Here is a 13,187-nt window from a genome sequence, read left to right as displayed (position 1 = left end):
TGCCAAGCTGATTATAAACATGTCAGGGGATAGGCCGCAGGTTCCCATCACGGTGAGTAACCTTCTAACGCTGAGTCTGGGCTAAGTACTATATGCACCCTGAGGGCAATGCCCTGTTGGTGGCATTCACTCCCCTCTCATGCACTGAGCAGGGGGGATAACTGAACTCTGTGCATTCCATCTGCGCTTGGGGTCAGTTGTTTCCTATAAGCCATTGGGTTTTGGAGATGCTCCAATCACCATGTAACCAGTGCTCCATCATGGGGCCAGAAGAGATCCCAGTAAACATTGACATGAGCATAAGCAGGTCCAGATTATTCCCCTTGCCACAATGAAGGTACCCACCATGCAGCAAAGGAGGCCTGCAGACAGCGCATGGCTGCTTAGTGTGAAGACCCTGTGAGGTGACACCAGGCTCAAGCTACAAAGCCCGAGAGAACACTGGATCTATCTGTGTCCAGCCACTTGAGGAGAGAGTCCCTCTATATTCCTCTCTCCTGCAAGGGGCAAGGCAGTCTCCTCTGTTCAGGGACATGTTCTCTGACAGTCCAGAAATCTGGAGTCCCAGCAGGACTGTGCCGAAGCGACAGGCCAATTAAAAGTGGCATTTGGCGTTTCTCTGAGGTGTCATGCTTAGAATGGCTGTTAGTAGCAGAATCCACCAAAAATGGCAACTCAGTGAAGCTTCCTTTGCTATTGCTCATGGTGTGACCCAGTGTGAGGGGCTAGAGACCCTAAGCTCACTCCCAGATTCAACTAGGATTTTATCTCCACCTCTCCTGCAGGTAAAAACTGCCCATCCCAACCTCCCAGCAAACTGCCAGGCCTCTAAGTCCATGGTGGCTGAAGCTTATCAGTCCCAAGGAGGGTCTCAAAACTATCTCCATCTGGCGGTGACGGCTTCTGAGCTCAAACCTGGAGACAACTTATCTGTGAATTTCCACCTGAAGAGCAACAATCCAGCTGTTCTGAACCAGATCCAATATTTCACCTACATAGTAAGTGCTGCATCCCTGGGTACTGGGATCTCCTGGAATTTAAGCATCATCTGAGTTTCCACATGTCCTTTAATATTCCCACTGCATGTAAGGAGAACCTGTAGCAGAAAATTCTTCAGAGTCAGGCAGTATATGGATTGTGTGTGTAGCAGAGTGTGGCAGAGACCCTGGGTTTAGTAAACACAGTGCACTGGTGCACTTTATTTTCAGGCTTGTTTCCACCACTGTTTCACCATGAAGAAGTAATCCTTCACCGTCTGCAGGCAGGAGGGAGGGAGAGCTACCTCCCTGCTTTCATCCCCTGCATTTATTCTTTTCTCCTGCTTTCCTCTGGCTTCCTTCCCCTGAGGCTTTTATGCAGCCACAGGCTAATTAGGTAGCAGCTGTCTCCGCCTCTCCAATTAGGGCCAGGTTACCTCATAGAATCATAGAATCATAGAACCTCAGGGTTGGAAGGGACCTCAGGAGGTCATCTAGTCCAACCCCCTGCTCAAAGCAGGGCCAAACCCAACTAAATCATCCCAGCCAGGGCTTTGTCAAGCCTGACCTTAAAAACCTCTAAGGAAGGAGATTCCACCACCTCCCTAGGTAACCCATTCCAGTTCCTCACCACCGTACTAGTGAAAAAGTTTTTCCTAATGTCCAACCTAAACCTCCCCCTCTGCAACTTGAGACCATTACTCCTTGTTCTGTCATCTTCTACCACTGAGAACAGTCTAGCTCCATCCTCCTTGGAACCCCCTTTCAGGTAGTTGAAAGCAGCTATCAAATCCCCCCTCATTCTTCTCTTCTGCAGACTAAACAATCCCAGTTCCCTCAGCCTCTCCTCATAAGTCATATGCTCCAGCCCCCTAATCATTTTTGTTGCCCTCCGCTGGACTCTCTCCAATTTATCCACATCCTTCTTGTAGCCTGCTTTAATTGTTCCCCTAGTAAGGAGCCGGCATGACAGAGGGCTGAAGCTGCAACCCTTTGCCCAGCACCCTGTCGCAGTGTGAATGAAATAAAGTCAGTCATGGGGACAAACCCTTGTCCACTTCTGGTTACTGACTCCAGGCCCTGTGATAATCAATAGAGCCCACTTCCTCCAGGAGCTGGAGATAGAACCCAAGAGTCCTAACAACCATGCCTCTGCATTCGCCACTAAACCATACATCCTCTTCGAGTTGCAGCTGGAACCAGGAGTCCTGACTCCTCCCATGCACTCACTAGAGCAGGGGTGGGCAAACTATGCCCCACGGGCCGGATCCGGCCCCTCAGGGCTTTGGATCCAGCCCCTCAGGGCTTTGGATCTGGCCTGCGGGATTGCCCCCCATGGCACCGCGAGCCCCCGCGCCGCTCTCAGAAGTGGCCGGCACCATGTCCCTGCAGCCCCTGGGTTGGGGGTCAGAGGGCTCTGTGCATTGCCCTTGCCTCCAGGCACCGTCCCCCGCTGCTCCCATTGGCCAGGAACAGGGAACCATAGCCAATGGGAGCTTCGGGGGAGGTACCTGGAGGCACAGCAAGGGCAGGGCACACGGAGCCCTCCTGTCCCCCCTCCCCTCCCAGGGGCCACAATGCTTTCTGGAGCTGCGCAGCATGGGGCCAGGGTAGGCATTCAGGGAGCCTGCCCTGGCCCCAGTGCCCTCCTCTGTCACCCTGGAGCCGCTTTAGGTAAGCAGCGTGGGGCCGGAGCCAAAACCCCGCCTGCACCCTGTCCCCCAATTCCCTGCCCTAAGCCCCCTGCCTGCATGGCACACCCGTCCTGCACTCCAACTCCCTGCCCTGAGCTCCCTGCTGCACCCTGCACCCCTGTGCACTCCAACCCACTGAGCCCTCTGCCACACCCCACACCCTCCTGCACTCCAACCCCCTTCCCTGAGCCCCCTGCCACACCCCACACCCCTCCTGTACCCCAGCACCCTGCCCTGAGCTCCCTTGTACACCTTGCACCCCTCCTGCACCTCAACCCCCTGCCCTGAGATCCCTGCTGCACCCCGCACCTCTCCTGCACCGCAACTCCTGCCCTGAGCCCCTTTCTGCACTCCCCACCCCTCCTCTGCCCCAACCCCCTTCCCTGAGCCCCCTCATACACTCCGCACCCCTCCTCTTCCCCAACCCCCTGCCCTGAGCCCCCTTGTACACCCTGCACCCCTCCTGCACCCCAACCCCCTGCCCTGAGCTCCCTGCTGCACCCTGCACCCCCTGCACTCCAACCTCTGCCCTGAGCCCCCTACCACACCCTGCACCCCTCCACCTCAACCCCCTGCCTTGAGCCCCTTTTGCAGTCTGCAGCCTTCCTGCACCCCAACCCCCTGCTCTAAGCTCCCTGCTGCACCCTGTGCACCCCAACCCCCTTCCCTGAGCCCCCTGCCACACCCCGCACCCCTCCTGCAACCCAACCCCTGCACTGAGCCCCCTCATAATCCAAGGGCCACCCAGAGGATTCAAGGGGCCTGGGGCAAAGCAATTTCAGGGGTCCCTTCCATAAAAAAAAGTTGCAATATTATAAAATACTATATTCTCATGGGGGCCCCTGCAGGGCCCGGGGCCTGAGGCAAATTGCCCCACTTCCCCCCCCCCCTTGGTGGCCCTGCATAGTCCGCACACCTCTTGCACACCAACCCCCTTCCCTGAGCCCTCTCATGCACACCGCACCCCCTCCCACACCCCGCACTCCCTACTCCACCCCAACTCCCTGCCCTGACCCTGCATACAATTTCCCCACCCAGATGTGGCCCTTGGCCCAAAAAGTTTGCCCACCCCTGCACTAGAGCATATTTCCTCTTAGAACTGGGGATGGAACCCAGGAGTCCCTGCTCTCAGTTCCCTGTTCTAAACACCAGACTTCAGTGCTACATTTTCAGTGCAGAGTAGTAGGTCCACTCTGTTATTTTTAGAGCTGGACAATCAAATAATAAAGTTGCCATGTAGCGCAGATATTAAGTATATTTGGCGAGTGGGATGGGGGAAAGGAGGGGTGGTCTCTGTTGGTGAAACATAAACAATACTCAGATTTGGGAATCAGATTTGGTGAATATTAGCACCACTGCATCTAGAGCCTATTCCTGCAACACATGGATTTTAGCTTATTTTCCTCTCTCCGCTCAGATGTAAATGCCCACCTGAAAAGTTGCAAGTGACCGTCTCTTACTAGTAGAAAACAGGTGGATGGGAAGATTCATGGAATCTGAATCACCCATTGTGTTAACTCTTGTGGCCTTTAACAATCCACATCTCATGTTTCCCTGTTAGATCCTGAATAAAGGGAAGATCATTCATGTAGGGAGACAGGCCAGGCAGGCGGGACAAAATCTGGTGACCATGTCCCTGCCCATCACTCCAGACCTCATCCCTTCATTCCGCATCGTGGCTTACTACCAAGTAGGAAATTCAGAGATTGTAGCAGACTCTGTCTGGCTGGACATCCAGGACACTTGCATGGGAACGGTAGGTTGAGATTCAGGTTGGCCTTCTACATGTTAATACCTATGAAGGTGTCATTACAGGGGAGTTTTTCCTAGACTGAAAGTGCCGACTGACTCTCAAAAGGGACTCTACAAATGGCACGGTGGGGTTTCTCATTGACTGTCTCCCAGCAAATTCTGAATCAGATTTGATCGCTTTACACGTACAAAGATGTTCCCCAGCCCCCACACACCAATGCTGTCCACCCACTCTAGGATCCGGGAGTCAAGTTGTGATTTCTTCTAGCTCAGCAATAAAGACTCTGTGGATTGAAGTGGATGGAGCTATACTGACTTGCACCAGCTGAGTATCTGGCTTTGTATCTGCACCATAATTAGCCATTTTGCTGATGATGTGGCCATCAGAATTGATTCCAGCTCCATCTCCCAGGGCTGGGCTGGCTCTTTGGGGCTAACAGGAGTAAGATATTTATTTTTGGCCCATGAATTCAGCAGATGTAACTCCAGATGCCTATAGGGGACCTGACTGTGATGTAACAACAATGCTACACTGCTGTAACTCCAGTTAATTGCTCCTGATTTATACCAGTGTGAGATCAGAATTGGGCCCACAGAGCAGATCCATTACACTTCAAACTTTGTAGATTTCTCAGGGCTGCCTGAGGGACAAAGTCACCTTTCCATCATGGCTCGAACAAAGGGACCTCATGGAGATTGGGTCTGATTCTGCTCTCAGTTTACACCCTCATGAATATGGAGTAACAGCACTGAAGTCAGTGGAGCTACTCCAGATTTACATAGCTGCCCTTGAGATCAGAACTAGGCTTTCGGATGCTCAAGGAAGCTGAGATCTTACCTCCTTTTCTCCTATGTTTTGCAAAGGACGGGCTCTTAGCTGCTCCCTCTGCTTTAAAACAAAACCTCTCCCTTCCCTCTCTTTCATACAGCTAGTGGTGAAAGGAGCCTCCAACGAAGACAGGAGAATCCATGAGCCGGGAACGCCAATGAAACTCAAGCTGGAAGGAGACCACAAAGCTTATGTCGGCCTGGTGGCTGTGGACAAAGGAGTCTACGTTCTGAACAAAAAGCACAAAATTACACAATCTAAGGTGGGGCATGAAAGATGTTGGTTGTAACTTGTGATGTTTATAGCGGGAAATGCAGCTCAGCCCTTATCCTTGCTCTACGCTCCAGGATGGCGAAAAGCGAAGTGAGCCTTTTGTTTGCAGAGCTGCCGCTTGGGGTGTGAGCTCCACTGTAAACTGAGCTGGGCCAGGCCAGGTCAGTACTTGGCTGGGAGACACCCAGTGAAACCCAAGGTACTGCAGGGAGTGCTGTTCTGGACACACTAAAGGACACCCTGCCCTTTGGACAGTGTTGCCCCAGATGGAGCTGGGTTGTAGGGGACTGTGTGAATGATGCAGTAGGGGGGCTCCCCCTTCAGAGGCAGTTCTCACCCCAGTGCCCATGGTGGTGCTGTACATCAGGGAGTCGGGGTGTGCTCAGTAGGGGGCGCTCTCCCTCCCCCAGTCAGAGCTGCACCCACTGCACCCAATGCCGCGATAGCGGATGCTGTGCTGCTTTGAGTGGAGTGGGGTCTTAGCAGGCAGTGCTGTCCCCTCCCAGTCAGTGCTGAACCAATGTCTCAGTGCAACATTAGGGGGCACTGTGCTGCAGGGAAAAGTGTTAGTGACTCAACAGAGGGTGTGCTTTCTTCTGAGTCAGCACTGATCCCCGGGCCCTATCAAGGTTTTAGGGGACGCAATGCTACTGAAAATGCCATTTCTCAGCTGACATATCAAACACAGGTTCTGGTCATTTAATGTCCTGCGACCCTTTCAACACGGGTCAGGGCCCTGGTGCTCTGACTGAATTCTAATTTGGGTGTTTAATTTCTCTCTGCCTAATATCCTTCTCTGTCTGGGTTCAACTGGCTGCATAATTTTTTCTTTCTCTTCCTAAAATTGGTTATGTTGCTGGTGCAGAATGGCTGTTTTGCTCTATCCCAAAGGTGGACACATTTCAGTGGAGACTGAGTTGCAATAAATCCTTTACTTATGACTCATATTTTGCTTTCATTTACACTACAGCAAACACAGAACAAGTCAAAGGAAGTCAGTGGAGTTACTGCAGATTGCATGGTTGTACCTGAGACCAGAATCTGGCTCACAGCCTGTATAATGCTTTGGGATCATGCTGGATGGCACCATATAAATGGGAAGTGTCATTGTTAACAATAACCTCTCAACCATTATGTTTGCATCACACAGATCTGGGACTTGGTGGAGAAGAGTGACATTGGCTGTACGGCTGGCAGTGGAAAGAACAATCTGGGGGTATTTACGGATGCTGGACTGGCCCTGGAGACAAGCAGTAGGATTTCCACCCCCCAGAGAACAGGTATCACTCTGAATGGTCGCCATGAGCGATGGAGGAAGGGAGGAAAGAGTCAGCAAAACAAGGCACAGTGACCTACGCCACAAGCCCAGAGTAGGGACATCGGTCTAGCAGGGCAAATCCCACTGGAACGGCCTAGGAATGGAAATGTTGGGGTTACAGTGGGGGATGAGAATAAGGTCCCTGATTCCCACTGGCCCCCACCTATTAAAAGAGGGATTAATTTTAAAACTAGGATGGTTCCAAGGAGGGGATTCAAAGAGTTTCTCTTCTAGTCCATTGGGTTTCTCCCACTTCCAAAGTATCTTTCTTCCCCCTGGCCTGGAGGGGACGGACAGATGGTTGGTTCTTCTCTCTGACTCTATCTCTGCCACAGGCTACAGGCTTTTTGGGGCAGCGCACGAGGAGGGAGGAAAGAATGAAACCTTCTTCACTCTCCTCTTTCTGGTTGCCCTGGCTGGCTGAGCATCTGCCCAACAGCTCTTATGTGGCTCCCATTTGTGACAGGAAGGAGCAATATGTTATGTGCCAAAATGGCTTTTCTGGTTTCCTGATTTCCCCCTAAATCAATGGGGTTCCACTCATTGAGGGCTAGACCATTCTCGGAAATTTGGTAACTGACCAGATGTGGTGTCTGAAAGTTACCCTGTTACATCCAGACAGAGAAATGGCAGCAAGTTGAGTGTAGGCCTCACTTGGTAGGTGGGATTTTAATTTCCATTTCTCACTTCCTTCTGCAGATCCAGAGTGTCCCCAGCCAGCAAAACGCCGGCGTCGCTTCGTTCAGCTCATTGAGTATAAGGCAAACAAAGGTAGGTACTAATCAGGGGGGTTGCTATCCTTGGTCAAAGCAAGCATGCAAAGCAGAAATGTGATTCCCTAGCGTGACCAGTTTCACCCTGCTACAACCTCCTGCCAGCTGCATTTCCTGTAGCAGGAGATGGGGGAGTCTGGATAGAATTCCACATGGGGATAGATTGGAACTGGTCAGTTTATAGAGAGGATGTGAGAGAGGGATAGAAAACAATGAATGGTAACTTGCTCTTTGGGGCACGGACCGTCTCTCTGTTCTGTGTTGGTTCAGCCCCCAGCACTGTGGGGTTCTGGGCCATGACTGGGGACCCAAAGTGCTACACAACTCAAATAACAACAACAGCTACATTGTTACATTACCTATAGAAGCACAAGGAGACACTCAACCCAACTGAATGGTTTCTAATTAAGAATTTATAAAAGGAACTATTTTCATACACGATGCATAACTAACCCATAGTACTCACCACCACAGGATTGTATTGAGGCCAAGAGCCTAGCAGGATTCAAAAAAGGATGAGCCATTTACATGGAAAAGGAGGATGTTTACCATTCCATACGATAGGATTTTTTAAGAAGACCTATACATCCCCATGCTTCAGGGCATGAGCCAACCTCTAATTGGGGTCAGGAAGGAACCTCACTGTGGGCAGGTAATTCTGCTATGGGGTTTCTTGCACCTTTCTCTGAAGCAGCTGGTACTAGTCACTGTTAGAGACAAGATACTGGATTATAGCAGAGTGCCAGTTCCTATGTTCCTTCTTTGGCCATGTCTACTAGTAAATTAACGAGAGCGAGAAAGTGAGGACTAGAAGAAGCTTGGTAGGAATGACCTTCTGGCTTGTACATTTCAGCGGCAGATTACCAGGACCGGAAGCTGAAGAAATGCTGTGAAGATGGGATGTACGAAAAGCCCATGGGGCACAGCTGCGAGAAGCGGGTTGGGTACATCCTGGATACAGATGAATGCAAGAAGACCTTCCTTGACTGCTGCAATTATATCAAGACCATACGGGACAAGCTGCAACGGGAGCTGTACTGTTCTTCCTGGGGTCTGTGAATGCTGTGTTGGTGCCTCAGTGTCCCCTATGCAGTTCTTAAGTATCTAGCAAAGCAAAAGGCCAGTGCACCTAAATGCCTGACACTCTGTCTCCTAGCAACTGATGGCCTGGGACCCTCCTCTGCAAAGGTGTGGGCTGAAGGTGTTGGAGACAAAGGGATCAGGTGACCTCCTGGCCTGGGAAAGGGGCTGAGCAGAGAGGAGGGGCTGGAGGGGGTTGGGGAGTCTGGAGGTGGCTGGGGAAGGAAGGGAAGCACAGACAGGGCTCTGATTCCCCAATGGGGCTGTGGGGCTCCTGGGACCCCAAGAGGGACCTAACAGGGGGGATCCTGTTGTCTGTGCCTGCAAGACCGGTGTTGGACTGTGTTCCTGTCGTCTAAATAAACCTTCTGCTTTACTGGCTGGCTGAGAGTCCTGGTGAGTCGCAGGAAGCTGGGGGTGCAGGACCCTGACTCCCCCACACTCCGTGACAGAGCTCCACCTGGAACTTGCAAGAAGCAAGTACAAGGGTTTCAATATCACTCAGAGGAGCAAGACAGGGGGAGTTGTTAGAGAAATAAGACCACACCACATGAATCAACGCTGCCCATGTTCACAGATCTCCTATGGGGGAGATGGGCATGAATGCAGTGGCAGCAATCCTGTTAGTGTTGCACCATGTTGATATGGGGACCCAGATGAGTCAGGGTAATAACCTCTTCACAGGTCGCCGCTGAGGTTTAACCTTTGTTTCTAAAGCACAGTCCTCTACCACTTGAGCTAAAGGGGTAACTCCCTAGCTAGGGATAGTAGTAGGCTCTTACCTTTGCAGAATATCCACTAGAGGGCACACATGTAGCACAGAGCCAGTGGCCTATATCAGTGTTATAGGAGCCCAGAAAAGGCTAGCTCATGGGGGAACAGCAAGGCAGGCATGGAGAGAAGAAGCCAAACTCTAATTCATGCTTTTCTGGGCTGGCAGCATCAAAACTTGGCAATGTAGGTCCAATCAGGGATGCTTTCAGATCAGTTCTAGAGCAGGCCAACCCCCGAATCCTTTCAGGTTTGCCCCATCCCAATCAATGTCACTGCAGAGCCAGACGGTCTGTGATTTAACTTCCCAGATGTCTTAGATGAAGTTTTCATGTCCGACGAAGATATCACCTCAAGGAGCCAGTTTCCAGAGAGCTGGCTGTGGCAAGTGGAGCAGCTGACTGAGCGACCAAATGAACTGGGGTAAGAGCATGTGGCCGTGTCACTCCCATCAAAAGGCCACATTCAGACGTGGCATGGTGTAGCTCCCACTGAAGTTAGTGTCTCTCCACCAGCAAGATCCTCAGTAGAGCTGGGTGGAGTTTTTGTCATAAATTAGGCTCAGCATTCAGCAGCTGATCCATATTCATAGAGTCACTCCTAGATTTTAATGCCAGAAGGGGCCATTAGATCATCTAGTCCCACCTTTTGTATAACAGAGACCCGAGAATTTAATTCAGTTACTCCAGTTTTGAGCCCATATTTAGGTATTTAAAAGAACTGGCCCGACTTCCAGAGATGCTGAGCAGCCAGTGGTATCCTCTGGCTTCAGCTCTAATGAAAAAACAGGCTGCTGATTTAGGTACTAGAATATGGATGTAGGTGTCTGGCTGTTTAGCGTTTGCCTTTTATCCTGTTTGGGAACCGTTCCTCATTTGTGTTTGTTGTTCACGGTGTGTTATTGGGTTGCTGAGACATGTGATATTGATGGTGCTTTCTAATCGGATGGCTGAAGCTCTTTTTTTTTTTTTATGGTAAATGAAGTGATGGGTCAGGCCCCTCTCCACTGAAATGGAATATAATTCCCCTGCTTGGAATTAGACTGGGTCACTAGAATTAATATCCCAACCCTTGAGACTTTTAAAACAGGTTGTGTCCTGTGGCTGGTGCAGAACTTGGACTGCTGAGTTCTTCCCCAGAGATGGCTTTATATTTCAGTGGTTTGGTGAAGAAGGCTTTACCATGGATGTCAGTCCTAAGATAGAAGGATCTCGATCAGCGGCAGGCAAATGTTTTGGCCCGAGGGCCACACTGGGTTTCCGAAATTGTATGGAGGGCTGGTTAGGAGGGGCTGTGCCTCCCCAAACAGCCAGGTGTGGCCACGTCCTAGCCCCCATCCGACACTCCCCCCTTCTCACCCCCTGATGGCCTCTCTGGGAATCCTACCCCATCCAATCCCCCCATTCCCTGTCCCCTGATAGCCCCCCCAGGTCCCCTGCCCCATCCACCCCTCCCTGTGCCCTGGACTCCCCTGGACCCCCAGCCCCTGATTGCCCCCCGCTGCCCCATCCAACCCCTCCTCTCATTACTGACTGTCCCCTGGAACCTCTACCCCCATTTAACCCCCACTGTTCCCCACCCTCTAACCGCCCTAATCTCTATCCACACTCCTGCCCCCTGACCACCACCCCGAACTCCCCTGCCCTCTATCCAATCCCTTCTGCTCCATGCCCCCTTACTGGGCAGCCTGGAGCACTAGTGGCTGGTGGCGCTACAGCCGTGCCACCCAGAGCATCAGAACAGGCAGCCACGCCGTCTGGCTGGAGCCAGCCACACCACCGCGCAGCACAGAGCACCAGGTCAGGCTGGCTCTGCAGCTGCGCTGCCCGGCAAGAGCTCTCAGCCTTGCTGCGCAGAACATTGCGCCGGCGGAGCAGTGAGCTGAGGCTGCAGGGGAGAGGGGACAGCAGGGGAGGGGCCAGGGGTGGGCCTCCCAGGCCAAGAGCTCAGGAGCCAGGCAGGAGGGTCCCGCGGGTCAGATGTGGTCAACGGGCTGTAGTTTCCCCACCTTTGATCTAAACCCCTAGCTGGGGAATGTCCATGAGTCCTAGCTCCTTCCGTCTGTAAAAGACACTGTCTTTCTCTTTCCATGTAGAATTTCTTCCAAGAAGATGCCTATTTTCCTGAAGGATTCCATCACCACCTGGGAAGTCCTGGCTGTGAGCCTTTCAGAGACCAAAGGTGAGGAACACCACAAGCTCTCCAGAGAACAGGCAGAAAAGCTAATGGGGAAAAGACCCCAGGCCACAATGGGCCTTGGAAAGGTCACAGTGAGATGGAACAATCGAGGAGTCAGCAGACATGTTTCAGGACTAAAGTATAAGCCCCCCTGTCTCTGACCCTGGGTCTTTCCCCATTGCAGGGATCTGTGTGGCTGACCCCTATAAGATAACAGTAATGAAAGATTTTTTCATTGACCTCTGGCTGCCCTACTCTGTAGTGAGGAATGAGCAGGTGGAAATCCGGGCTATTCTCTACAACTATCGGGACCAAACAATTAAGGTAAGCTCACCGCCTCATGGGGCTCTGCAATGGACCTGAGGTGTCAATGCTTTGACAGACAGGCAAACCAAAACAAAATGGTGGAAGGCTTGTTCTTCTAGGTCCTGATGCCTTTAGGGCTGGACATTCTTGTCTCCCATTGATCTTGTTGGGTGCTCAGCACCTTGCAGGATCAGGGCTATGAAGTTAAGAACTTAAGATGGCCATACTGGGTCAGATCAATGGTCCATCTATCCCAGTATCCTGTGTTCTGACAGCGACCAGTGCCAGGTGCTTCAGAGGGAATGAACAGAACAGGCAATCATCAAGTGATCCATCTCCTGTTGCCTATTCCCAGCTTCTGGCAAGATTGCATGATATAGAGGGAGATAAACTCTGTAGTATTGGATCCATCTGCGAAAGGACCGGGTGAGTAGCTGCACTGCTTTGCCTTTATGTGGTGCCTCTCATCCTGAAGGTCTCAAAGAATTCCACAATCTATATCTAAGTGAGGGTATCTCTGTTTTTGGAGCCCTTGTATCTAACCCAAACCCTTAATCAAATCTGCAGCAAACTTCCCTGAAAAATTCTACCCTGGCATCCGATCGTGCGTGGGATATTTCAGAGGGATTGGTTTAGTGTTGGCTGAGATGGAGGTCAAAATCAGGCTCATCACAGAAGACTAGAATCGGCAATATGCAGAGCAATTCAGCTGCCACTGAAATGCAGCCGCCTCTGCCTGCCCCGTATTCATAGCTTCCTGATTCCTATCTCAGCTGCCCCCTCCCTCCCTTTTCCCTAGCACGTCAGTGGATTGTGCAGGGCTCTCTATGGGCGTTGTAGAGTATTATTCAAGGGCCAACAGCAAAGCTCAGCTGGCTGGACAGATGGCATTTCAGTGTCTCTTCTCCTCGTCCTTCCTTTTCAGGGAGTGTCCAGGAAGTGAAGGTGAAAGAGGCAGATATAGATGACATGGTTCCAGACACAGAATCGGAGACCAAAGTCAGCATCCAAGGCAAGGGCCTCTGATTTGAAAGTGTTTTATGCTTTAGAAACAGAGTGAAGGGAGCAATGAATTTTTCTCTGGTAGCTACACTCACAGGAGGTGGACCGATTACCCACTTGGTTCTGTTACAACAGTCTACGTGCACTATTGAGCATTAATGGCCAAGATCAAAGTCACTGTCGGCATGTGGCTAAGCAAGATGCTCATAGGAGAGACAGGTGCACAGAAATAAG

General features: G+C 51.4%; 1 protein-coding gene and 1 pseudogene across 1 annotated transcript; both read left to right on the top strand.

Annotated features, from left to right (window-relative positions):
- The first annotated feature begins 16 nt into the window (after positions 1 to 16).
- LOC123353777 overlaps positions 17 to 13,187 on the top strand; it is an 824,880-nt pseudogene continuing 811,709 nt past the window's right edge.
- On the top strand, positions 9,128 to 12,120 carry LOC123353576 (complement C3-like). Its single transcript, XM_044994778.1, has 3 exons — positions 9,128 to 9,890; positions 11,563 to 11,648; positions 11,830 to 12,120. The coding sequence occupies exons 1-3, from the start codon at positions 9,799 to 9,801 to the stop codon at positions 12,006 to 12,008; spliced, it is 357 nt and encodes a 118-aa protein (XP_044850713.1). The 5' UTR covers positions 9,128 to 9,798; the 3' UTR covers positions 12,009 to 12,120.

Source organism: Mauremys mutica, chromosome 20, assembly GCF_020497125.1.
Source record: "Mauremys mutica isolate MM-2020 ecotype Southern chromosome 20, ASM2049712v1, whole genome shotgun sequence".
In the NCBI taxonomy this organism is placed as follows: Eukaryota; Metazoa; Chordata; order Testudines; family Geoemydidae; genus Mauremys; species Mauremys mutica.
This window is presented reverse-complemented; position numbering and strand designations above follow the sequence as displayed.

Coding starts and splice junctions, on each gene's coding strand:
- LOC123353576 (XM_044994778.1), top strand. CDS start 9,799: ATGTCCGACGAAGATATCACCTCAAGGAGCCAGTTTCCAGAGAGCTGG. Junction 9,891..11,562: donor GAGCGACCAAATGAACTGGG/GTAAGAGCATGT, acceptor CTTTCCATGTAG/AATTTCTTCCAAGAAGATGC. Junction 11,649..11,829: donor GAGCCTTTCAGAGACCAAAG/GTGAGGAACACC, acceptor TCCCCATTGCAG/GGATCTGTGTGGCTGACCCC.